This window comes from Emydura macquarii, unplaced genomic scaffold (assembly GCF_026122565.2).
Source record: "Emydura macquarii macquarii isolate MOO-44397 ecotype Brisbane River unplaced genomic scaffold, CSIRO-AGI_Emac_v2 contig_1390, whole genome shotgun sequence".
Classification (NCBI taxonomy): domain Eukaryota; kingdom Metazoa; phylum Chordata; order Testudines; family Chelidae; genus Emydura; species Emydura macquarii.
In genome coordinates this window covers 13,000,718-13,027,714 of record NW_027131527.1, presented here as the reverse complement: position 1 = coordinate 13,027,714, position 26,997 = coordinate 13,000,718, and the positions used below count along the sequence as shown (strand labels likewise).

The window sequence follows — 26,997 nt, the reverse complement described above, 5'->3', positions numbered from 1 at the left end:
TGAGTAGATTTTGTGCCTAGGCAGGTAAATTTTCATGACAATTTTGCAAAGCTGTATAACATATGGGTATCAGGAAGTTAATTGAATTAGCAACTGACCATAAGCAAAAGTGAAAAAGTAATAATAATAGCTAGCTAGCTTTTATGTAGCAGTTCTCATCAGTAGATCTCAAGGTGCTTTACAAAGGAAGATAAGCCTCACTATCTCCATTTGAGAGATGGGGAAACTGAGGCACATGGATGGAAAGTGACGTGCCCCAGGTGAACGAGTGGCAGAGCTGGGAATAGAACCCAGTCTCTTGAGTTTGTCCGGTGCTAATGTCTAGGCAACACTATCTCTATTATCTAGTAATTTAGTCTGTTTTTATTGTCCACACTGAAAGTACAGCAACAAGTAAATTGGATGTTTATCATTCTGTCAGTTTTAATAAGTTATGCTGTTAATATCACCGGGAGGGACATTTTAAAAAAAATTATGAATCTTAAGTTGACATTGTCCTTTTCAGCCTAACCCTTCTGTTAGATGTGCATTAGATTGTGTCTTCAGAATATACTGCAGGAGCTCTTATTTATGCAGCTATCCACAAGCACAAGGTTCTCATGAGAGGAAAACAATAAAACTAAAAGATTAACCATGACCATACAAAAATAAGTCTTAAGCTGTAATCTCATGCTGCTTGGTTACAAAGATATCAAAGTCTGAAATCATAGAGAATCCAGTGTTCTCATCGATATGCTTTTCTTTCTTGGTTGGCATGGCTGAGGAGTCCACTGTTTCCAGCTAGCAGGCGGGCTTGTCTACATGCTAATTTGTAGATTTCCTCCATCCATTATTACATGGAGAAATCCTTTTTTTTTTTTTTAATTTGTTTGTTTTTCCTGAGTCAATTAATGTGTTTCTCTCCATGAAAATATTTAACTTTTTGACATTGTTGGGTGGGGGAAGTGTTGTCAACATTCAAATTTCAATGACAAATTTCATTGAAAAATCAGAATTTTAAAACTTTCTCTAAACTCTAGATTTAACTGGTATGGGGGTAGCAATATCAGAAGCCACCAGAGGCTTGTTTACACTAGGGCTTCCATTGGTGCAGCAGAACCATTGATAGCAATGATGGGAATTTTTTTGCAAGTTTCTCTAGAGATGTCATGTCTGTGGAAGCAGTCAATTTAAAAAATGTTGGCGAGAGGCAACTGGCTGCAGGCTGTTTTTCCAGGAATTCTGCATGTGGGGCTACACCTGTGCAGTGGAAGCTTTGCGTATTATTTTGGTCGATCCAACATTATTCAAGGTAATAATAGGGATCCTGTGCATATTGTAAGTGGAATTCAACTGGGGAAAAAACTGTCCTTGGTCTAAGTCCACTCATTTCTTTCCTAACAATCAATTAACACACTCAAATTCAGAGTCAAAACCTTTCTTGACTCCTCACAAGCCAGGTCAACAATACTAAAAGCAAGAGAAAATACATATCTGCACCCAAATGAGCTAGAGAGAGATTCTAGTCGGGAGCAATAGTGAAAATAATGATGGTAGTAGGGGTACTTATCAGTTATCACTGAACACCATCTACAAATCAGACTGCAACCAGCAAACAGCTGCCTCTCATACTGCTTTACAGAATTGCTGCCATATTCTAAGTTCACGAGCTGCCTTGGCAGGTTGGTGATGTTCAGCGGTTGAGGTCAGGGCTCTGTTTGAAGGACAGATAATTAATCCAGCAAAGTAATCCACAACTCCTTTTATGGCAGATTTATGGAGATAGCCTTTGTCCCGGGGACTCTGCCTCATCATCTTTCATTTTCCAGGCAAAGCAAGTGACTTGTTATATAACATGGCATGTTCTAGATAAGACTTTTCATTTAGGGGATCTCTCTGGGCTCAGGGAGATTGATTTCCTGGAACCATCCAGAATGCACCAGGTGATGGGAAGGCAGCAGAACTAGTGTTGGATGTTCAGGGCATCACTAGTCTCCAGAAAGGGAGAAACTAAAGCTGGCTGGACATTAGTTGATGCCTTTACTACTCACAGAACCCAATCATGCCCTTTAAATTATTGTTCCTCGCCTCTTCATCCTGTCTTCAGCATCCTGCCCCCCAGGGGAAGTTAGGAGCAAGCAGCCTCAGTGCTCCACAGACGGCAAGGCACCCAATTACTGCTACTGCCTGTGGCTGTGCAAGGGCCATGCAGGAAGTGGAGGAAAGCTTTTTACTTGCCCCCCATGACCCCATAAGGGCAGGGCACAGTCTGACCACCAGTATGTTGGGGAAATGCTACTAGTGTATGAGAACCAGAGCTTTCATTGTTGGGGTAACCTGATGTGTGTGGTGGGCAAGGTGAGAGATTCAGGATATGCCAGCTGATGATCTGGCCCTACGTTCTCTGTGTTTGACTCCAAGCTGTTCTACATATTCACCACAGCACCTACTAGGAGCTGACTTCTTCACCCCTAATGTTTCACGTTGGCTTCTCTCCCATTGCCTCACTAAATGGACTTGGCTTTCACCTGTAGAACCTGGTGATTGGTTTTTCTGCCTGGGGATTGGTTGATAGTCTCTCTGTTCATTCAGTTCTGAGCTTCCTCTTCCGCTGCTCCACCAGTGAGAGCCCTTCTCCCCCCAACTGGCAGCTCCTGGAATGAAACAGTAACTCAGCTGATGCAGTATGTCACACTGAGACAGAAATGTCCGTGGGCTTGCTAAGGAGATATTGTGGCTGTTAACAGAGCTATGTAAGGTAATGCTCAGCTCTGGCACAGCTGGAGAATAATCCTGGGATCTTGGGCTCTAATAAAAAGCTGAACACTTTCATTTCCACCCAGAATCTTTCTGGAAAATGAAAGGCAGTTTTTGCAGATGGAGAGCTACCATTTTGTCTCAGAAAGCTGTTTTTGCTATGGAAATAGTGAAATTTCTCTGAAAAAAATTGGTCACTCTGACTATACATACTTGTACAACACACTGAGAATTGAAACAGAGAGAAAGAGCAGCTGCATTTCAGATCAGAACCCTCACCTTCCAGTTCCTTAGTTGGGAACTAATTGTATGGTGCTGAGTGCACCCTGTTAGATATGGAGTCCCTTTAACTCGTCTTGAAGTCAGCGGGAATGGAGGTTGCTTAGTACTTTGCAGGATCGGGTCACTGGAGAGCAGCACATTTTAACACTAGCAGCTACTAAATCCACCCCAGATATGGTGAGTCCAAAGACTTTTTATCAGCAGGATTTTCAGAATTAATTAAATAGACAAGAGAAGAACTTTGAAGGTCCTCAAGCCCATGGTGGGCAAACTTAATGGTCCCCCTATGTGTAAAAACCCAAATCCAATAACTTACCCATCCATGGGCATCTGTTTTAAATTGGGTGTCTTTCTACATCTCCTGACCTGCCAAGTCTCTTTACAAGGTGTGAGACTTACAAAGTAGTTCCATTCTACTCTCCTAAAAGCTTATTATGTTGATGGGAAATGCAAAACTGCGGAGAGGTGCAAGTATTTGTACACTTGAACCCTGTAAATCAGAACTGGGAAAGCATATTTCTTCATCTGTATAGAATAATGTCGAGAGGCTATGGGGGTAATATCTAAATGGTGTATTTGATAAAAGTACCACTAGTATTTGGTGAAATCAGTTAAAATGAAAAACCTACAGCACTGGGGACTAATCCATATCCAGTAGAGAAGGACTTGGACAGCTGTGGTTTGGGGTGTACAAAACTCAGTCATGTTTCATCTTTTCAAATGGCATAACCAAATCATTCTGGTTTTGATGTTTCATTCATGGACCTGCATCCTGAGCTGTGGCTTGAAGCAACTGAGGAGGAGGTAAGTGCTGCCCTAGTGCTGGGACTGTTCTGTGCTGGGCTAGTCCCCCACCACAGGTGAGGGCAGCTTGAAACAGCTCTAACTTACACTGGTTGCCAGGGTCTACCAGGCAACTGTTACAGCAATCTGGGATTCTTGGGGTGTAGAGATGATTTGGCCAAGCCTCTCTCCCTCCCCACCCCAGCCACATCCCTTGTACTGGCTGTAGAGGGAAGGGTAGCGCAGCAGCCACTATGGCAGCTCAGTGCGACCCGAGACTCCTTTTACACAGGGCAGAGCCTCCTTTGGCGGGACGAGCAGTTTGTGTGCTGATAGAACAATTCAAAGCTGCCCCGGTGCAGGGGAGGATCCAGTCTGCGGTCTGTCGTGACATGGTATATTTTATTCTTTCCAAATGTCCCCATCCTCATTCGCAACATTATTAAGCTAAAATAATAACTTCCTTTGCCTGTGTTCTAAAATGGAGGGGTATGAAATAACTGCGCAGGATCCAGGCTATTAATGTACACCATGACTAGAGAATGCAGGAAACCTGCTCTCACACCTTCAGCTTCTGCCGTTCAACTAACCAGCCCCCAGTTTGCTGAAATCAGGGATGGGTCCAGGTGACAATATTTGGATCTAGACACCCCCTGCTGACGTTTAATATGCAAGATTTGGGGATTTTTTCCCCTCCCAGTCACAGCCCCATCTGGGATTTGGATTAGAGCATCAGAACCAAACTAGTGGAAATCTCACTAGAATATTTCCCTCTATTCTCTACAGGCTTGGGTCTCTCTCTCCCATCATCCCATTTACCAGCTTTTTCATCCATTCCCTCTTCTCCTGAGATTTTCTGGGTTATCAAGTAGCTGCTCCGGAATTTCATGAGCTTTTCTGGGGTGGGGAGTCGTAAGGTGCTCCTGACCCCTCCACCTCAAATTAGCTGGGAGTGATGCCCTCCTTCCATGACTAGGAAACTACAAAAGATGTGGGGGGTTACGCTGTAATGGGAATTGGGACTGTGCCAATCTCCGCTGGCCTATGGGGAGAGCACCTACCACCCACACAGAAAACAGCTGGAAATGTTGTCCCTGTTTGGTCTCAAAGGAGAAGCCAGCTATCTACCTACAACAGCGAATGTAAGGAGGGGCGGGGGAATAAAGATGACTCTGCCCCATCTCGCTGATGACTGGTAAGTGGAGTGGAGGAAATCTAGGCCTGTGGTGTGATGGCAGAGGGAGGTGGCTTTTGGGGCAGAGAGAGGTTATGTTGGGAGCCAAGAAGATTGGACCTGCCGAGTTGGGACTTGGTACTTAACAGATGTAATATGGGCTTGATTCCAATTATCCAAATCAAACCCATTTTCACAGGTTCTGCAAGGCTGAACTTTTGAACCCAGGTCTCCACAGGTGAAAAGTAAGTCCAACCCTGCCTGTTCCCAATTAAACCATCCCTTGTGATCCTCCCCAGAAAACAGCCTTTTCAATTTGTTTTCAAGTGGATCTTAAAATAAAAAAATCTGCACAATCTCTTAACATTGTAAAGATATGCAGGACTCTTGGCACAAATATATAGGACTGACTTCTACTTCAAGAGTGGACACCAAAGCGTTAAATCAAACAGAAAGATTCATAGGCTCTGGAAAAACAGTGGTTACCACTGATGTCAAAATGTCAATCTCTATGTGATTGACAAATTTCACGTTCAGTGATGGATGGACAGTGGAGAGATTACACAAGGACAATCGATATGTCCTTCCCAGTACTTGAAGAGCCTTTGTAGAAGACAGTAGAAAATTGAGATCTGGAGCTGGTGGGGTATAGGGGTTTTGTGAAATCTATAGAACTTTTTTTTTAGTTGATTTTTGTGAAACTTGCTAAATTTTGAAAAAACATTTCCCCTTAATTAAAACTGTTGTACGCCAAGGGAAGTGTTTGTCCAACTAAATAGAAGCCCTTGATACGGAAGCAATACGGATATTGCTTGAAAGTAGCACTTCCCCTGCTTCTTATATTATTGGAAAACAATATTTTTAAAATCATAGTCATGAAACACCTTTCCCCAAAGGCAAATAGAACTCAGGCCCCCTTATTTTCCAGTTGTAGTGCAAGTTTTTAAGTCAGTCATTTGGCCAAATGAGGTGTCTCAGCCCCCAAATTAAGAGGTTGTTTAGCCCTCCTTTTGTAACTTCTACTAGGTACCCATCTGCGTTTTAGGTGTCTCAGTACCTTTAAAAATCTGGCCCTGAGTCCCTAAACTGGACGTTACATGGGACAGCATGTCCTGGAAATATGACCCATTGGTTGGTTGGTCTAAATTGTGTTGGCTTTTCCCCCCACATTCAAATCACTCTGAATTATCAGTGTATTAAAGTCTTCTTAAATCATACCTGCTGGGCAGGCCTTCCTGTGTGACTTATGTGATCATAGCAGAACATTTATGTAGGAAGACATGATAGTGGGTAGAAATACACCTCACACCAAGTTATTGATCAGAGTCTGTTTTTCCACACTACCAAAATAAGGGAATGAGATTGAGCGTGAGGGTGAGGCGACGGCTGCTGCTATGGCCCTAGTTACTAGGGTGTTTCTCTGACGCTGTGAACCAACAGGCTGTGTTGTTACTTTGGCATGTTACTTTGGCCTGCTGTCAATCCAGGAGCAATCATAGTAAATATGGCTTCTATAATAGCTGCTTTCATTTCAAAGTGCTTCCCCAGGAAATGGTCTTCAGTAATTAAAACTATAAGTCAACCTCAGTTTGGGAGATGACAGGGTGAGGCGGTGGCTGCTGCTAGGCCCTAGTTACTAGGGTGTTTCTCTGACTCTGTGAACCAACAGACTGTGTTGTTACTTTTTTTGGAGGGAGACATGGGGTTGAAGTCTGCATCTGGAAAGGGGTTTGGCATTAACGTCGGTCCAGCTAATTGCAGGTTTGAGGGGAAATAACGTCAGGCAGTGCCCCACACCTTGTTATTACTTGAACATGTCAGAACTACTTTAACAGGAATTGCAGAATTGAGAAAAGGAGACACACTGAGTGACAGAAAAGAGGAGTGTGTGCACAATCTGGATTGGAGAGAAACCACTTTTTCAGTAGCCAAGACAGAGAGCTTCATTAAAGTGCTTTTTTCCCTTCCCCAAAAGAATTTTGAGTTTAAAATGTGTGAAGTTATTGTACGAGGTGGACGAAATGCAAATAATTACACAGTAAACCAAATAGAAGTCATAATCATCCCGTCTGACATTTTAAAATCAGATCCCTCAGTAGGGAGTTGGGGTCTTGGATTGTGCCTTATTTTTTGTGATTTTTTTTAAAAACACATGGAGAAGAAACATTGAAATATTGAAAACTGAAACATAGTGGGATTTCACTGTCTATTTGTGTTTCAGAGGGTTAGGAAAAATAGAGTTCTTACATTTTTACTCAGACTTTAACTGGAAGAGTTTCAAAAAGGTAGCAAGGAAGAGGATTTATTTATGTTAAAAATGCATCCAAAGAAGCAATGACAAAGTAAGAAATGCCATCTGGAGGTTATGTTGACTCAAGTGGCCCCCTGCATGGCTTCTGATGTCAGCAGGAAGCAGCTGATAGGTATGTGGAAGTACAACCCATCCATAAGTCCCTGCATGAGTGTGTTTGTTTCTGCACTGGACTGCTGAGGTTCATAAAATATCCCTCATTCCCCTCCTATAACAGCAATCTCCATCAAAAAAACCCAGCTGTTTTATGTGTGTGTTTCTTTTGTATGCAGGGTTGTGAAAATTCATTCCATAAACTCCATTCAAGCTATAAATGCATGAAAATCCAAAGGCGCAAGGCACATACCCTTTGGGAATATATTTGCCTTCTGCTCCCTGTTTACTTGGATGAAGCCCTTTGCAAGTTAAACAGGAGGTTAAATAAAAGGGTGTAATGAACATTTATGAGAGTTATGTCATCCTTTGGGAATGAGAGAAAATTGTGTTGTACTGAGAGGAGCAGAACAGAACTGAATGGAGTCTTGTGTTGTATCACAATGAAGTGATGTGAATATTAATATTAATTTGTTCATCTTCCTGTTAAAACATGGTTAAAACAGGTTTGAACTGGTTAACACTTTCTTATACTATATTGGTGTGCTCTTTCACAATCTCTTGTATTACTGTAACAAATGTCATGGTGACCGCCATCGGCAGAAGACACAAACTGCCCGTTGTAAAAGGTAATGTTTTATTTCTACATGAATTCTACAGGCTCATTCATGATGATGATTTCTCGTGGAACTATCAGGCTGCTGGGTTGAGCAAATGAGTACAGTTTTCTTGCAATAAGTTTTCATTGCATTTAATTCATGAAATCATGGAGGACAGAGGAGAAGAAAGACCTACTGGTCTTGATTCTTAAAATCTTTTAAGTGAATATTTGGATATGTAAGGCTATCCCATTGAAAAATGCCTCTGATGAAATGCCCCCATTAAGGTGTATTTTCAAAACAATATCGCAACTGTAGTCAGTCCATGTCTACTGTGTTGGTATCTCTCCCAGAAGTACCACCTGTTAAGGGTTGTACTATACTTATTGTGTGTACCCATGTTGGGGAGGTAGAATGGATACCTCCATATAGCGTTGTCCACAAATTTCACAAACTTAGCTCCAGATAAAGCAAAAGTGACTACAGGAAAAGGAGGGGAAAAAAACCCAAACTATTATGAGACATTATAATTGATGTAACTGTCTCAAGATTTCTTCATCCACTTTGGATGCCAGCATTCTAGATTTTGAATGAAAACATGTAAATGTGGCCCCCAAGATTACAAAACAGGTCCAGAGTCCAAAGCCATGCTGTTATTTACCTTCAGTTCTAGACACGAAGCATATTTTAGAATTGTTCTGTAACAGAATATTGTGGCTCAGGATTCAGAATCCTTGAATATGATTCTCACAGGGTGGCTGCCCCTTTAAATGAAGTAGCTCCTGTGCAAAAACAGGTCTTCCAGTTGGGCCAGTTAAGATAGCAGGGAAGCGCATTGGACTATAAAAAGCCAGGCTGTCAATACGGAGGGGGGAGTGGAAGCAATAGGGAGCTCCCTAGGAGAGACTGCAAAAGTCCCCTGCTGAGGAAAAAGGGCCTCCAGGGATAAAGCTCTGGGATGTCAGTGAAAAAGGCAAGGGAGAACCTGCAACAGGGCCTGAAGCAGGAAGGACTGAGGGAGGCAAAGAGGAAAATCCCCTGAGAGCTGTAGCTTGAAGATGGCTGTTTGTGTTTTTTCTGCATTTGGAAACTAAAATTCTGCCAGGGGAAAAAAAAACTGGTTGTGGCACCAGCTCTTTTACAGGCTGGAGAATAGCTAGCACCGTACAATGATAAACTACGGTTAGGGCTACAATTTTGTCACAGAGGTTATAAAGGCTATGGAAATTGTGAATTGGAATAAACTCCATGAAATTGGGTTCCTGCTGCTTTGAAAATGGCTGTGAAAACGCATTGGATTAGGCCCCCAAACTGAGTGGAACTGTAACCTTGTGCACGGAGTCGAGGTGCCACTCAAGTTTGGCCCTTTGTCTCCATCTAAGGAGGGGCAGCAGAGTCAAACCTGAGTGGCATTGCAAAATTGTGTGCCAGGTCACAACACCCAGAGCAGATAGCCAGAGCTGCCACTGCTGGGTGAGTGTGGGGTGAGCTCACTCTCCCTCACCACCCTGGCCTCACCTTTCAGCACCCTCACTTGTGTATGTTGATGTAGCGAAAACTGCATTATTTGGTGACCTTTCAGGTTTTTTTCCCCTGCACCTGTAATGTGAAATTTTTTAACTATTAACTTTAATGGGAATTGTGTCAGTATATCAGGTGGTAGAATTGGTCCTTATGTGTACATGTGACTTTGCACAAGGTAAATTTTACCTGTACTTGCTGCAATGAAAGTTATTCTTTTTAGATACCACAAGATTAGAAATTGGAGATCTATTGTGTTAGAAGAGGTGAATTCACTCGCTGTCAGACAAGGTACCAAAATTGCTGGTTCTAGAAAAGCTGTGTGTGTGGGTTTTCTACAAAAATTCCCAATCTAGATTTGAGTGCCATGGCAGGAATAGTGTTTCTAGAAAGTGGCAGTAATCTGATTCTAGATCAAGGAGAACGCATACTCTTTTCTAGAGCTGGAGCTGATGAAATTGTAGTCTCTGTTTCTCAGGGTGTAGTTTATGAAATAAAGGACAAGATGTAATCCTCTTTCCTTCTGAAAAGTTTTGTTTCCTTCAAAACCCAGTGGGGGCAGAGACTGAGGAATGCTCTTACTGATAGGTTGTGGGTGTGTTGAGGAAGACAGAAGGGAAGTTGCCCTGAAGCACTTGTCTCCATATTGCATGGGGGCAAAAACTCAAGGTGAAAAGCAGTGAGGTGGTCATAGGAGTTGATAGACTATTTATATAATGATAACTGTGTCTGTTGCTGACTCTATGAACCATATCCAACAGCATCTATTTCAGTGCAGAGGAGCCCTGACGGAGCACATTATGATTAATAAATTATCTAGCTCAAGGAGTGTGATGGGTTCCCCTTTACATCTCATGAAAGTCATTCACTCCAAGTTCAGTGGCTCGGCAATTCCAGGCCATTCCGACAATGCATCTCTCAGCCACAAATGTCCCTTCACAGGGGGGCTGTTGGAATGTTCACCTAGGCACAGAGGGGTGGACAGTGCTGGCTGAGAGGCAGTCCTTAATTAAAGATGGAGAGTGGCCAAATCTTTCTCTTTGTGCATAATTTGAAAAGTAATGAGCTACCAATGGCAAAGCAGGTGGGGAGAGATTGGAGACTTCAATATCTTTCTCTTTTTTCTGGAGTCAGTCCAGTATTTTTAAATAGCATCTTTAAATGGAGAGATTCAGCAGAAGGTATTAAGTTGTCCTACACAGACCTGAAGAAGAGCTCAGTGTAGTTTAAAAGCTTGTCTCTTTCACCAACGGAAGTTGGTCCAATAAGAGAGATTACTTCACCCACCTTGTCTCTCTAAGGTACTCTATGGCTTTGAATGGCTCTTAGTATTTTAATGTATTGATCCTCACAACTGCCAGGTGAGGTTGGGAAGTACTGTCATTCCCATTTTACAGATAGGGAACCAATGCACACAGAGAATAAATGACTTGCTTAAGATAACACAGGAAGCCTGTGCCATAGGAGGGAGCTGAATTTGGATCTTGTGATGCTCACTCTCCTGTGAGTTAAAATGTGTATGTTACAAAGTTAGCATATGGGCAGGGCTCACCCTAGGTTTTGAAAGGCCCTTTGTGAAATCTTATGTGGTGCCTCAGACAAACTGCCATGGAATCCATGTGGATATTGAGTATGGTTTTATTTACTACAAACATCTGTCCCTTCTGTTCACACACTTCATTTTTTCTTCTGTAACTTAATGCATCTTCTACTCCCTGTTTTTCAATGTCTCTCTTTGCCTGGGTTTGTTTCCATAATAGTTCATACTTTTAAAATTTCAATTTATTATTTTCTGTAACAAATTTTATTTTCAGATTCTTCCTTCAACATTGAGCTATTTTACCATCACTTTGTTTTTTTCTAAAATATTCTTTTTAAAAAAATCTTACACTCAGTTTTTCTTCATGCTCCACCTCTTTGACCATCCCAACTTTTCTACTATGATTCCTCTTTGCCTCCTACTTCAGCCTGCTCCCCTAGGTTTCCTCTCCCTGGCTCTGCTCTGCCATCAGTCCCATTCAGTCTACCCTCACTGGCTATACTCTGCTCCACACCTGACCTCTTTCAGGTCAGCAGGTTTTCATTTGTGTTTCTATGTAGGAGAGGAAGAAAGGGAGCCATCCTTGCCAGTAGGGGGTAAGGATTTCTGTTGCCCACCAGGAGTACAAGAATCCCTTTCTCTCTTCTGCTGAAGGACTCATCAGTTCCTGAAATTTGCCTGTTCAGTCTGACTGAGCCAGAAAAGTGCCTGCATATGCTAGATGCTCTGCTCCAAGGCAGAATGGACCATTTTCTTATTACAGTCATGAGCTCTCCAAGCACTTTGCAGAGAAAGCAGCTGGTTGGCTCATTTCAAAGTGCTAATGGTACTGAGGTTTTTGGTCCTTCTCAAGTTTCATTTCCTCCTTCTTTTTAGTCCAGGACTGTTTAGTCTAGGCCTGAATTCCTGATTTATTCCTAGGTACAGTTCTGGGAATGCACAAGCACCTGGCATAGCACAAGCTGGAGAGTGGATTTGAAGACCCCTGGCAGAACTGGGGTGACACAGATTAGATAGCAGCTCTTTTTCCAAAAATTCTTCATAGCTTTGGAACAGACTGTCTCATAAGTAGTGGAAATGTGTTGCTAGTGAACCTGCGGCCTGTTAGTGATTCCTGACCTGTTTATGATGACTTAATTACATGGCCGGAGTAGGGATACAGCAGAGGTAAGCTAACTCTTTGTCTGGCTGGTACATTAAATGGTACTGGAATTTTTGTTCATATGTGAGTGTGTTGTGTGAATGTTGTGGCACAGAATGTTAACAGAAATACAGCAGAGATGGCTGTGGATAAAAACTTGGAACAGAACAAGTTCCCCCCGAAGGGAAGTCCACTTTGAACACTTTGTCTGCTTTCAAATATTCATATGATCATTCAGAATCCGGTGAAGTTTTGGTTTTAGATGCTGATGTTCTCAGTCTGGGTCACAAAAGGTTTATGTGCTGCACTCTGAGATAGCAATAACACAGAGTGAAAAGCCTGCTCCGAGCAACAGGATTATCTTGGTAGATCAGCGCCATTTAAAATACATTAGAGAGGATTCTGTGTATCCATTGTGTTCCCCCACAGTGCTACTTCTAAAAAAATAGTCATCAGAGAAGCAGCCATTCATTGTACTGGCACGCCAGTTTAGACAGGGTCAGGGTGGCAGGATAGGACAGGTAACACCAGCAGCATCAGCCAGACAAGACCAAGGTCAGAAGGGCATGACAATACAGGTGGCATAAGACAGGGCAGGTAACGTTGATCTGAGCAGCAAGGCAGGGCCAAGAGAACAAGGTGTCTTTGGACAGGCAAGCAGCACTGAGAACAGCAGACAGGATCAGAATTCAGAGTGGCATCACAGCAAAGTGTGGCATGAGACAATAGGTGGCTCTGGAAGCCTGTGTCAGGCATTTTTAGATGGAGGCAGTGGCATAGGGCAATGCAAAGAAAACTGGCAACAGATCTGCAACTGTGAAGAATATGGCAGTATATGGATGAGTCACTTGCCAACATTATGTAATAGAGAGAAAAAACCTTGCTAACCCATAGGATTTCATTGGATAGTTATCTGCTTCAGAGGCCATTGGAGTAACAGATTTATCTGCAAGTGAATGTCCATCAGCTAGCGACCATAGTCTCAGCAACTACATGCCAGGCTGCCATCCATGCTGCTCAGCATCCCGCGTTGTGCGACTCTGTTGCGTCCATGGACTCCCTCTGCCTCAGAGTGGGTTGTCTCAGTAGTGCAGAGATGTAGTGGTTTGGAATAGTTTCTTTGTCTTCCAGATACAGAGGGAAAGGAGAAACAGGAGAGAAGGTAATTGCTGTTAGAACAAAGAAGCAGACAAGCCAATTGAAAGCCATCACCTTGTGTTGCAGTACTCACAGTGAGCCACACACTAAACTGCAGTTAACCCAGGCTGGGACTTTTTAGTGGGTCAAAAAACTGACAGATAACAAGAGGACAAGAGATGGAGAGATTTTATAGCAATAAGGGGTGGAGAAAGTGGGAGGCTGAGTGATGGCAAGCGGGGAGTGAAAAGCAAAATTGTCTATTTTTCCCCCCATGAAAAAGATGAAGAAATTGAAATTGTAAAGATAATGAAGGAGTTTCCAAAGAGAAGCACCTAGCAGGAATTTACATTGTTCTATGGTGCTGTACTTCACGGAGGACCATTGATCAGAGGACTAATGAATTGAAGAGGCTTTGTAGAGAAAATTATGAAAAGACTTTGAATGACAACTTTGGAGACATCTTTCCTACTCTGACTATTTTTAGAGCCAACCAACTCTGTGTAAGCAAAAAGGCTCCCAAAAGTACATCAGATGCATGTCTTCAGTTCGAACAATATTTGAGAGGCTGAGCTAAAGGAAAACCTCTGATGTGCACAGCAGGAGAGAATTTGGGTCCTTAAGTTGTTCTCTCAACTTATATTTGCTTAGATTCTGGTTGCATGTAGAAGTCATGGTGAATCTTGGAATGTGGGGTCCGGTGCTCAGCATATAGGGCTTTGTTAGGTTCTTCGTACTCTGGCCAAATTCAGAATAAGCCCCATCAATCCATTTCCACTAGAACATGTTTGTTGGAGGTTAAAGTTGACAAAAGTACCAGTTGGCAGATTGTTGGTGGCAGGACAATATTTTCTGATTAATATATATATTTATTACATTTAATGTTAGGGGACAAAGGCTGCCCCAACATATAATTTATCAGGGCAATGGCTGGCAGCTTAAGGCATTTAAATTCTTTGCAGTACAATATAATCATAGAATCACAGAGTTGGAAGGGACCTCAGGAGGTCATCTAGTCCAACCCCTTGCTCAAAACAGGACTAACCTCAGCTAAATAATCCCAGCGAGGGTTTTGTCAAGTCACAGCTTAAAAACCTCTAAAGATGGAGATTCCCCCACCTCTCTAGGTAACCCATTCCAGTGCTTCACCACCCTCCTAGTGAAAAACCTTTTCCTAATGTCCAATCTAGATCTCCCCCCCTGCAATTTGAGACCGTTGCTCCTTATTCTGTCATCTACTACCATTGAGAACAGCCTAGCTCCATCCTCCCTGGAACCCCTTTTCAGGTAGTTAAAGGCTGCTATCAAATCTTCATTCTTCTCTTCAGCAGTCTAAACAAGCCTAGTTCCCTCAGCCTCTCCTCATAAAGTCTTGTGCTCCAGCCCCCTAATCATTTTTGTTGCTCTCCGCTGGACTCTCTCCAACTTGTCCACATCCTTTTTGTAGTGGGGGGCCCAAAATTGGACACAATACTCCAAATGCGCCCTCACCAATGCCGAATAGAGGGGAATAATCACTTCCCACGATCTGCTGGCAATGCTCCTACTAATGCAGCCCAATATGCTATTAGCCTTCTTGACAACCAGGGCACACTGCTGACTCATATCCAGCTTCTTATCCACTGTAACTCCCAGGTCCTTTTCTGTAAAACTGCTACCTAGCTCATCGGTCCCCAGTCTGTAGCTGTGTATGGGATTCTTCCGTCCAAAGTGCAGGACTCTGCACTTGTCCTTGCTGAACCTCATCAGATTTCTTTTGGCCCAATCCTCCAGTTTGTTTAGGTCCTTCTATATCCTATCCCTACTTTCCAGCGTATCTACCACTCCCCCTAGCTTAGTGTCATCTGCAAACTTGCTGAGGGTGCAATTAATGAAGATGTTGAACAAAACTGGCCCCAGCACCAACCCCTGGGGCACTCCGCTTGTGACCGGCTGCCAGCTAGACATGGAGCCATTGATCACTACTCATTGATCATAATATATTTGTATACGTTGTTCTTCAAACATGGAATCACGAAATGACTTTCAGAATTAGACATAACTAAAGAGAAAAAAATATGACAACCAAGTTTCAAAGAGAGGAAACAACTCTGTGTTTGGGGAAGAAGATCAGAGTTCCTTGGATGGCAGCCCAAAGTGGAAAAATGAGTCCTCCCTACTCCATTTCATCCCAGCTGTTGAGAAGGAATAGGGGAGGGAGCCCAGACCGGAGAAGCATAGTGAGTGCAGGGAGTTGGTGGATATGAAATTGGAGAGGTAGCATGAAGTATGTGAAGGTTTTGAAAATCAGGAGGACAGCTTTGAATTAGATTTGGAGATGAGCCGGAAACCAGTGAAGATGATGGACGCACTGGCATGGAAATGGACAAGATGACTTAATACTGTAAGTCTTGTCTATCTCTAATTATGGTTGGCTGATTCTGGTGAGGGGAAGAAAACTGAAGATTTCCAAGGCTCCCAAAACATTAGAGAGACAAAATCAAGGAAGGTGATGCATTAAATTTCAATAGCTCTAGATAGGAACAGATTTCAACAGTGCTAAGGACAAATTTAGAAATGTTTTTAAATGGGTGCTGGAATATTTCATGGTCCTTAACTTTTTCTTCTGCCACATCTTTCTTGCCTAAAATTATAAGATTTCTAACTTTGGTAACAAAATTATGGCTTGACTTAAGAGGAGGTCAGTGGGTTATGGAGGTCATAGTTTAAGAAGGGTCAGTGATGTGAGGCAACAATGTCTTCTCCCTCTCCCACCAACTCTGAAAAAGGATTTAATCAACCATGTAGTAGTCAGGAACTGACAGTCATAGACAGACAAGTACACATTAGATAGAGGGGTCTGAGAATAAACTCAAAAAGAAAGACTGTAGAGCTGGATGACCACCACATAGAGGTAAAGTCCAACGCGGAAAATGTTGGTACCTTTCATAATTTGCTACTGAACACCATTTAATATTTGTAAGTAGATCCTTAACAGTTCATTAAGCTGGGAACTCTGTCACTGAAGCAATCAATGGGCCATTGCAGATGGAACAGAAAAGAGGACCCAAGGACAGAATCATGAGGCACTCTGTAATTGGAGGCCTGAAGGGAGAATGTAAACCCTCCACTATAAAGGAGAAATGTACATTGACAGCGTTAGGACTCGGTTCAGGAGAAGGAGGAGACACTAGTGTCTCTTTGCTCCTGGAGGGTAAAATGAGTGGACTAAAAGCTACAGTGTGACCAAGTCAGATGAGAAGACAGCTGTAGCTAGAGGTAGGAAATGGGTCATTATCCACCCAGAATAAGGGAGCATCGTTACGATGAAGGGGTTGAAAGCCAGACTGAAAGTGATATCAAGGTGGCTAGGTCAGGCAGGCAGAGGTACAGGATCAGAACAGAGCAAGTTGGTCAAGAGCTAAGGAAAATACCATTTTGTAATGGCAAATTGTCTCGTGTGTTTCCAGAGTTTTTACCATAGAAAGATACGGAGTGGCTGGGTGTCTTCCCCCCGGCCCCCACCTGTATGGAATGTAACAATCCCCCACCTCCTCCTTTGTCTTGGTGTTTGGGATCAGGAATTCCTACACATTGTGGAAGCGTTGGGAAAATTGTGTGTGTGTGTGCGTGCGTGCGTGCGTGCGCAAGTAAAAGCCCCTGATCATTAATTCAGTAGCCTCCTCCCTGGATATCACACAAATCAAATATCAGATGTCCAAGGCTCCAAATAACAACTGTTTTCTTTGTCTCCGTAGACAAAGGTAAAGGAGATGAGATTATGGTGAGGGTAGCCCCAGTCCCATGAGATTAAGTTTAATACCTGCTGGCAGTTGGGCTATAAGACTCAGCAATACCACGTTAACCCTCTGTCAGTGTCTGTTTCTAAAGGAGAAAACTGACTCGGGTTGCCATGAGAGAAGGACAAGCTTTTCTGCATGAAGCACAAAATAGTGAGGCACTGAGGACAGCATCACATGTGGCTATTCATACATATAACCTTCGGGGACACCCAGTTTACGAGCTCGTAGAAAGGCACCCAAAGGCATGGAACAAACAGTATCTACAAACTAGATGAGAGCAAGAGCAATGAGAGGGCCCAGCCCACTCCCCCAGGGAAGTGGGGACACTGAGAAGGTGCACTCTGCCATCCAGGGAACATGGTGGCAATGGCAGAGTTGAAGGGATGTGGGGGAAATGAGAATGCAGTGCTTCAGCTAAAGGATGAGGAACCTGAACCAACCCATGTTCAGTTCAACAACTGAATTTTGCCTTTTGGTTGTGCTTCTTTAGCTCTAAAACCTCATGGAGCTAGACCACAAGCGCTAAGTAAAGGTCAGCGTGTAGTGTGTTCCTGTCCCAGGAGCAGGACAGGTTGCAGTTGGGTCCCTGCTTCCCCTTTGGTCTAAGGGAGAAACAAGATGCACCAGTCCTATATCTGGCACAGCGTACTTCCTACTCTGCACTGGCTCAGCTCTGATGGCTGGTTTATTATGGTGGGTATGGAGCTAAGGCTCTGCTCACCCCCTGGCCCTGTCTAATCATTCCCCACCAACCTTGATGTGATGGGAGTAGCTGCCCCACTGCGGCTGCACTTGCTTTACGCTCAGACTTTGATGCTTGCTAAGAGGTAAACTGCAAAAGTGTCTGTCTGTATATACTGTCTGAGATCCCAAGTCAGTAACAGAGTCGATGTGGAGATAAAAATGATGAATACATTTACATTTTAGCAGAAACTCTTTGAAATTCCTACACAGCCTGAAGTGTTTGTGATGCTATCAGCTCTTGCAAGGAAAGCACAGTCCTGAGCCCAATATTGGGTAGGTAAGTGAAGGAGGAACTGATTTACAGCCATTTAACTTTAAAATGCATTTATTATGCGTTAAGTCTACACCTACCAGTATCATCTGTTCCCTGCCTGGGGATCTTAAACCAGGCTACAGTTCTGAATTCTAAAATAGTTTTTTTTTTTTATCTGGTCTGGTCCTGCATGGAGGGTAAGGAGAAGAGGCTTGTCTCTTCAGGCTTTCCTCTATCTTAGGTCCATAGTTGTCTTTGTCTTTAGCCACATGGTCTGCTTGTGCTGATCCTGTTTTTCATTGCCAGGTAACACCAACAGCATCTTTGCACTGGACTATATCAGTGGAGCTTTAACCCTGAATGGGCCACTGGACCGTGAAAACCCTTTCTACAGCACTGGATTCATTCTCACAGTGAAGGTGAGACACTGAGAGCAACATCCCTTTTGGGAGGGGGGAAGCATCCGCATAGCTGAAGGGAGAGGAAAGGCCCTTCAACCAGAAGATCATCTGTGAGTCTGTTGCAGCTCTTTGCTACTTAATACTGAATTATTTCAAGTGAAGAAGCACAGTGGAACCGTTCTTTCCCTATCAGACACCAGGGCAGACCTCTGCTATTCCCAGTGCAGGGCCCCTCTCTCCATCTGGCATGAGGGCCGGACCCCATCATCCCTAGATTGGAGTAGTGGGGTGTAGAATTAACACGTTCTATCTCCTGTGATTCACCCTGATTGCCACTAGCTCAGTAGCCCCTCCAAAGCTCTGTGAACTTCTGCTCCGGGACACTCCTCTTTTGGTGGCTTCTAACTTTTGCAGTGTATGTACTGTTCTGGCTCAATGGCACTCCTCGGTGTAGGGAAAGGCTAAATGCATACACACTGCATGCCTCAACCCCTTTGAGCAGTAAGATGAGCAATGCGCTGTGGATTAATGAAGAGGGAATGTACTGATAGAGCTATCTGGGACTGTGAGATGCCACACAACTAGAGAGGCAGAGAGAGAGATGCTGGCATGCTGCCATGACAAAAAATGGGTCCTTTTTTCATCTCACTGGGCACCTGTATTTCTGGTGTCGAGCAGATCCTTCAACTGCATGTGTGTCTGTGTTGCATTGTAAAAGGACTAAAAAGAAAAGGCTAAAAGTCAACTCATCATTAAAATGCATCGAAGCATGACATTCCAATGCCACGAGGCCCCACCAGAGAACTGCTCCCCCAACTCCGATTTCAGCCCTTTAATCAAAATCAATACCAACCCAGCCAGTTGGTTGGAAATACATTTAGAAGTGTGGATTCCACTGGGCCGGGGGGAAAAAATCCGCATGTTAGAGAGGTCATTGATTGGGAGGGTGGCAGCCAGCACTGAAAGAGCACAGTTCACCTCCTTCCTGTGGTAGGGGCAGCGCTTTGTCAGGGAGGGAAAATGACATGTAATTACTCTCCTTGACCTCTGGTGAGGGTCTTTCTGTGGAGTTCTATACGGTCAATATACTATTATTATCATCCCTTGGAAACCTGCTTCTTTTCCTTGATTCTCAGTGGAGAGAGAGCGGGGTTGATTTTTGGGTTAAAAACTACAGAGTATTTTATATATATTATATGTGATATATATAAAATGGACCCAAATGCCAATCTGTGGAAATGCTGAATTTTACCAACTCAGCATCATACCCTCAGGATGATCTTTAATGACCTCATCAGCCTGCCCTCCATGCTCAGTGCAGCTGCAATGGGCTCTTCCCTCCCCATACCCCATGTGGTCTTGTCTCTCTTTTTTCCTGCCTGCAATGGAATAAGATTATACAAAATACAAGAGGAAGAACTCTATTTTTTAAATATCCTTCACCCCTAAGTTTCTGAGACAATAAAATACATCCTCCAGCCACCCACCTCCCTTCTTCCCACTACCCCCCACCATAAAAAGCCTGTAAAAAGTGAAGTTGTTTGATGGGAGCTCATGACATAGAGTGTCAATGCACTGGCCCTTCATATCTAGTAATTTGCTGCCAAACCTCTTTTAAGTCACAAGGAAAATGAATTTGCTTGTGTTGTCCTATTTTTCTAGTGGACATTTGTTCCCATCACATCACAATACGATTGACACTCTTGCTAATCTCAGCTCAGGAGAGGTCCAGGAGTGAATCTGAGGTCTTACACTGCCCGCCCCCAAGTCATGGGAAAACCCTGGTTTTGTGGAGCGTCTCCCATGTCCTGCCAGGCTATTTTGTAAGATGTTAACAATCTTGACATTAATGCTAGTGGTGGAAAACCATCTCCTGCATGCATCACGCTGTTATGAGTTTGTCATTGCAGTGTGCAGTAGCAGAATGGGAGGCAACAGTTTGGGTCCCACAGGGCAAATCTCTAAAGGTGGTAGTCCATATGAGAGGCAGATTTGTAGGTCAGTAGTAATGAATATAATCAGTGTGATAGGTACTGGAGCAGTAGGGGTGATACAGGTAAAAATCTTTGTGACCATCCTTGGCAGACTTTGGAGGTGGGGGAACTTACACAGCCCTAACCACGTTATGCCTGCCTGAAGCCACATTTATCAGTCTATCGCTTTGAACAGTAAACTTGCACCACAAATACACATTTAAGCCTTGGTCAAATCATGCAGCATCCATTATATGAAACACAAGGGAAGGCTATTACTGTGCCATTGACTTTGTCTCAATGACAGTAGTCAACTGCACTGCCTGTATGCAATTTCTATATGATGACCCACAATCTTCTGCATTTCTCTTATGCTTGTTCTTTGAAATAAAGGCCTTTCTGATATTTTCCCTTGCAGGGGACGGAGCTGAATGATGACCGCACCCCTTCCAACGCTACTGTGATCACCACCTTCAACGTCCTTGTCATTGATATAAATGACAATGCACCAGAGTTCAATAGTTCCGAATACAGTGTTGGCATCCCGGAGCTGGCCCAGGTGGGCTTTGCCCTTCCTCTTTTCATCCAGGTGCAGGATAAAGATGAGGTAAGACAGGAGAATAAATATCAATAGCCACTTGCTGCAGATACACCCTACGAGCATCTGTGTACCCTCTCCTCCACCCTATTAAACCTGTAATCCTAAATGACGATTACTTGGTGAAGTTCTTAGATGGTCTGACAGGAAGGGGGATTGGGATATTTATTTTCTTACTGCTCTTCAGTGGCAGCAGTTACCCCTAGTAACACTTGCCTGCAGCATCAGTGTCTTGTTCTTTGCTGCTGTTAATGGACCTTCTATTTATTATAGCACAGAGACATTTCACTTAGGAATTCCATTAGGTTTTCCAGCCCTAGGGTTACACTCTTCAATTACTCCTCATATTTGACTCATGCAATTCATGTCTTTCTTCCTCTGCTATCCTAACCTACAACCATGCCACAGTTTATAATTCCTTTTTAAAAAACAACAACAACAAAAACTGCTGGCACCTCATGGAGAACTTTCTAAAATATTTAAAAACAATCCTGCTTCTATAGCATAGAGTATCTATATTTTTCTTTCCTTGTTTTTTGTCACACTATGAAGAATATTTGCAGGAAAATGGGAACTTTGTTTCTTTAATTATAATTTCAGGTAGATTGAATAAATACAAGGAACAGAATAATTTCAGAGTATTGGAAGGGAAAAAATCAGATGGCTGATTAAAATGTACAATTCTTCTGTAAAACTAGCAAATTTTCACTTGTGGCAAAAGGATGGAGATTTAAAATTTGTTCTGAGGATGTAACTCCACCATTGTGTATCACAAAAACTGTTTGCTGGTGAACATGGCAGTTTTTCCCCCCTCTTTGAAATTCACAAGAACTTGCAACAACTTTTCAAAATATTTGTTTTCATGTATGAAGCAATTATGACAAAGCACTAATCAGAATAGTTATTTGTGACATATATCACAAACAGGGAGTTATGATTTCAGCTGGGAGACATGCAGGTGAGCGTTTAAGCAGTTAAATAGGATCATGTTTTCTTGAAAATGTCCTTAGCAAACAAAGAACAGAATTACAAATCAGATGACAGGTAGTCAGGATTGTTTCTAAATTGAATATTAATCATGGTGTTCCATGAAGTGTCAGCAGCTCTTTAATTGAAGGACATTATGGTAGGACTGTTTATGTCAATAGAGTGAAGGCTCTGTCATTGTTTCTTTTCAAAGCTCTGTTTACAGGAGTGTATAACATATCTTCACAAATTCAATCCATCCTTTCAGCCTCACTCATTTTAAAAAGGGGGAAAAAGATTCATGTATTCATTTAAATAATAAGAGCAGAAAATAAACTAGTTTTGTGGTTTTCAATTAAGTTTGTCTTCTGTAACTCCCAGACAGATTGGTTGCAGTTGTCAAAATCGCTTGGCCCTGCCTAACTCTTCTGCCATTGAAATCAATGAGATCCTTACCATTGATTTTAATCAAACCAATGGAGTTATTGTGTGTGGAAATGGCATGATATGTCTGTACACTCATCACATTTTCCAAAAGTAGTCACTCATGCTTGCCTGTACGTTTGCAGCCACTAGATTAGCCAAGAAAGCGGTGCTGTAAAAATCTATTGGAGGGCTACAATCTGGGAAGTGAGACAGGTTTACACTGTGTGGAGATTGGCACCGGTCAGATCAGGTCAGCTCATGCTTTCTAGCATGGCCAGAAATAGGTGCTTGCAACCTGCAAAACTGCAGTGCTGTAAAGGGTAAATTATACAGGCTCTCATGGGTATGCATTCAAAATGGCAGGATTCCTCATCTGAACAGCCCTCTTGGGGAAACGAGTCTCATTTTAGACTCTTGCATGAGCAGTTTGTTTACTCTGCTAAAAAGCCCCCAAGCCCTCAAACTTTTTTTGCATTAAAAGTAGAATATTAAAGTTTAGATGTACTTGAGCAGAACAGCAATTCCAAGGTACCAATAACACTGCTAGCTTTGAGTTTCTTTTCCTCCTCTCCCCCCACAAAACTGTGAGTTAAGAGCAGAGTGTCAGCTTTGTCTTACTGGATGAAATTCTGGCCCTGTTGAAGTCAATGGCAAATTTCCCATTGATTTCAAGGGTCAGGATTTCACCCCTAGTCTCTTGGACTGTGCTGTTCTGTTAGACCTATAAAGATATATAAATGTAATTGTTTGCAAAATATTAAGGTCCAAATCTTGACTTTCTCGTGTCTCTTGTTCTTATTTTCCTGTTAATTCATTCTTTGTTTCCTTTTCTCCTCTCCTCTGTTTGCCTCCATACTGTTTGAATGGTGTCAGTGTGTCCCCCTCTTTGAATGTGTCCCCCTCTTTGTGGGGTTCTGATGGAAAAATGGAGGTCCCCTTCTTCTTTTGACGGGTCAAATGGCTCCAACCCATGACTGAGCTACATGCCCCATCTTCCATAGCCATGGACAGGGCTAGTAGCTTCCAATAAGGACTTATCTACATGAAAGTTTAATTCATGGCAAGCTGGGGTGTGAATTTACCCCACCCTAGTCTGCTGTGCGCTAAGTGTCCGAATGGACCCTGCTGATGTGCATTAACAGTTTGCTAATGTGCTTCCATCGAGTGATAGTTCAAACAGGACTAGATCAAAGCACATTAACAAACTGTTAATGCATGTCAGCAGGATCCACACAGACAGTCAGTGCACAGCAGTTTAGTGCAGGGTAAATTCACTCCCCAGCTTTCCAGGAATTAATTGTTTGTATAGACAAGCCCTAAAAGAGCCCGTCTCCCTTGTCTCCAATGATGTCATTAGTGGTGGGGATTTCAAATGGGAATGTGGGGAGCAAGGGGAAAAGAGATCTTCAGGCCCAGAGGTGAATGAGGATGGATCTGAAAGAAGCGATTTCAGCACCGTGGCTGTCATGCAGGAGATGACACAATTCATTTGTATGAGAGGCAAAGGCAAATGAAAAGAGAATTATTCAACTCATTGGGGAAAGTGGCTAAATAAATAAATATAGACAGAGACAGATAAAATCAAGGCAAGATTCTTTTAAATGCCTTTAGAAAGACCAATTCTGCCCCTTATTTTATACCCCGTCACCCACCCCAAGTTATAACTCCATGGACAGGCCCTGAATAGTTGTTTTAAACAAACTAGAGATCGTTTTTGGGTTTTTTTTCCATTCTTTCCTCACATCTCCAACCCCTTTGTGATTTTTGTTCCTAGGCTTGGAATTCCCTAGTTTGTTCACATCTTTCTGGCATTACGGTGTCCATAGATGAGCACAATATATGTGATCAAGCTGCAGTCCTGCTCGATTATGTGGAGGGGAGGGAGAATTACCCTCTCCAATCTGTGACATGGCTGTGTAGGCAGCTCAAAATTGTGCCTTTTTTCTTCTTTTCTTTTGGGGCCATAGTGGGTACTTATTCTGTGCAGGGCTAGGCAGCATGGTAATAAAAAGTCCATTCCACCATTGCTAATGCCAGTGGAGCTACAGCAATACTGGATCAGTAGTGAGAGAACTGTCTATTATTCTACATCCTTCTTCCCCTATCCTATGGAAAGACAGAGACAACCAGTGCTATTCCTCCCCCTACATGGAAGTAAGGCGGCAAAGCATTGATGAAAGAAAAAGCTCCCCATGTAAGGCCCAATCAACCATTCCTCCTTCCATTTTAAAAATGAACCCCAACCCTGCCACTGAAACCAAACTGGGTCATGCTGTCTACAAACACGATTAGTTCTTGATTCAAATTACACCTACGCTCCCACTCCACTTGTACGGGCCCTCGTTTTGTATGTGGCCGTTGAACACTTGTAGAAGGAGCAGGTGTGTGGCGTTGTCCCTTTTAAAACGTTTTAGGTGCTATTATAAGCAAGAAAGCTTTTAATATGTTGACAGTGTCTCATAACTAGAACTGTCTGAAGTTTGTATAAATTGGTTGAATTTTGCTAGTTTCTCCTCTTCCACCTGACACAGCCATATGGTGTCAATCGAGTTTGCCTCTTTTCACTGCACAAAGCAAAGGACAGAAGAAGATTGGCATCTGATGAGATTCTTAAAGGAGCATGGCTCAACCCCTGCCCATATGATTGATTTTTTTCTTCTTGAGGAGTAATTAGCTAGGGATTTCCACATATATTAAAACTCCCCTGTGCTATCTTAATTCAATTGGTCCTTTTTTACTGATAGTGCAAGTTCAGCCATCAAATCTTTGTGCAGCCTCCGATGTGGTCTAGCAGTTAGAACAGGGACCTAAGCCTCAGGAAACCTGCATTTTATTCTTGACTTTGCCACTTGCTCACTAAGAGCTGATCCAAAGCACGTTAAATTTAATGGCAGTCTTTCACTGACTTCATTTTTTTTTGGGTTAGGGCCTATGTGAACTTGGGAAAATGAGTTAACTTCTCTGTGACTCAGTTTCTCCATCTGCAAAATGGAGAGTGATCTACTTGAATACCTTTTCTAAAGTTGATTGAGAGTCTCTCCTGAAGGACAATGGAAGTCATTTCCACTGGTACTGTACTAGGCACTTTACAAAATAGTACTCATATATACATAAGATATACACATTGGGCTGGATTCTCTTTTCACTTACTGCTGTAGAGCGGGATTGACTCACCGAAAGAGTAAAACTTGTATGAGTGATAGGGGATTCGGGCCTAATATTTATTATTACAGAAAGGTTTGTTTCAGTTCTGAGACCAGGAATCACTCTGTGTGGATCAGGTTCCAGCTAGTTTATAGAGTTTTTCAACCAGCACTAGTCCCTGGTGAGGAAGAAAAGGAGGAAGGTACCTTTTAGTGCTGTATTGTTACTATTTAATACCATAATTTGTGTGACACTTTATGGAGATTAAAAAGGTAAGATCACTGCCCCAAAGAACTTAGTCTAAATTAGGCAAACCTAAAATATGAAGATAACAGAGAAAGGAAGGGGCTAGGGAAAAAAGAGAGGTGGGTTACAATACATGGAATAAAGAGAGGCTTGTAGCATGCAAATTCTGATATTTTAAAACTGAGGTAAGAACACAGGAAGAGGATGAGTACACAGCAAAGGGGTCGGAGTCAGTTTTGCAAAGAAAGATGAAGAAGTAGGTTTTGAGGAAGGTTTCAAGAAGAGTGAGGATGTTTGGCGCACTGGAAGAGGGATATTGTTCCAAGTGTAGGGAGCAGTGTGAAAGAGTGAGCAGAGGAGACCGAAGAAGGGCAGAGTACAAAGGGTGAGCAAAGAGATTGGCAGGGCTGAGCTTTGAGACAGTGTGGACAAAGGGCTCAAACTTTTATGTGGGAAGAAACAGGGAGGCAAGTGATAATGCTTGAGATGGAGAAGGGGCTCAGGCAGACCAGTGGGAAAGGGGGATTATTTAAGCTGCTGAATGCTGGATGGGTTGAGGAAAGAAGTATGCACAATTAGGGAAGCTAGAGATGAGGCAGTCTCAGTGGTCTGGATTCGAGGGACTGAACTATGGCTTTGGCAGTAAGAATGAAGAATAAGGGTTAGAAATGTTAGGTGGGAGAAGCAACAAGATTTGGCCAGAGCCCAATGTGAGGAGAGAAGGAAAAGGAGGAGAAAGACATGTTCTCTTTGAGGATATAATAATAGTCAGGTACAACCCAACCTTTTAATTAGCCATATCCCCCATGTATTTTGTACAACATTTATTTAAATTACACATTTTTTCTCACTGCTTATGAAGTAGTAACTCAGGGGATTTCTGAGGAGATTTTGCTGACTGAAGTAACTGAAATTCTTATTAAACAGATAGGTCAATTTTTGAAAATCCCACCCTAAATATGCACCATCAAAGTGTTCCAGTTGCAATACCAACTCCTGTGATAATGTATCATCTGTGTTACAGTTGCAGCATCCCTCATGTAGTGGAAAACCCTTCTTCCCACCAAATTCCATTCTATCCAGATTCTTAAACTGTCCTCATCACACTAGTATCTGCAGAAGTGCATTAAGTAAAACAGAGGATATC

At 42.8% G+C, this 26,997-nt stretch overlaps 1 protein-coding gene across 3 annotated transcripts in view; it reads left to right on the top strand.

The window, feature by feature from the left end:
• The window catches only part of CDH23 (cadherin related 23), a 454,320-nt gene that overhangs the window by 207,407 nt on the left and 219,916 nt on the right, over window positions 1-26,997 (top strand). For all 3 annotated transcript variants that reach the window (XM_067552666.1, XM_067552664.1, XM_067552665.1), the window contains exons 10-11: window positions 18,403-18,515; window positions 20,889-21,077. In XM_067552666.1, the coding sequence (XP_067408767.1) occupies window positions 18,403-18,515; window positions 20,889-21,077 (302 nt within the window). The remainder of the gene's footprint in view (window positions 1-18,402; window positions 18,516-20,888; window positions 21,078-26,997) is intronic.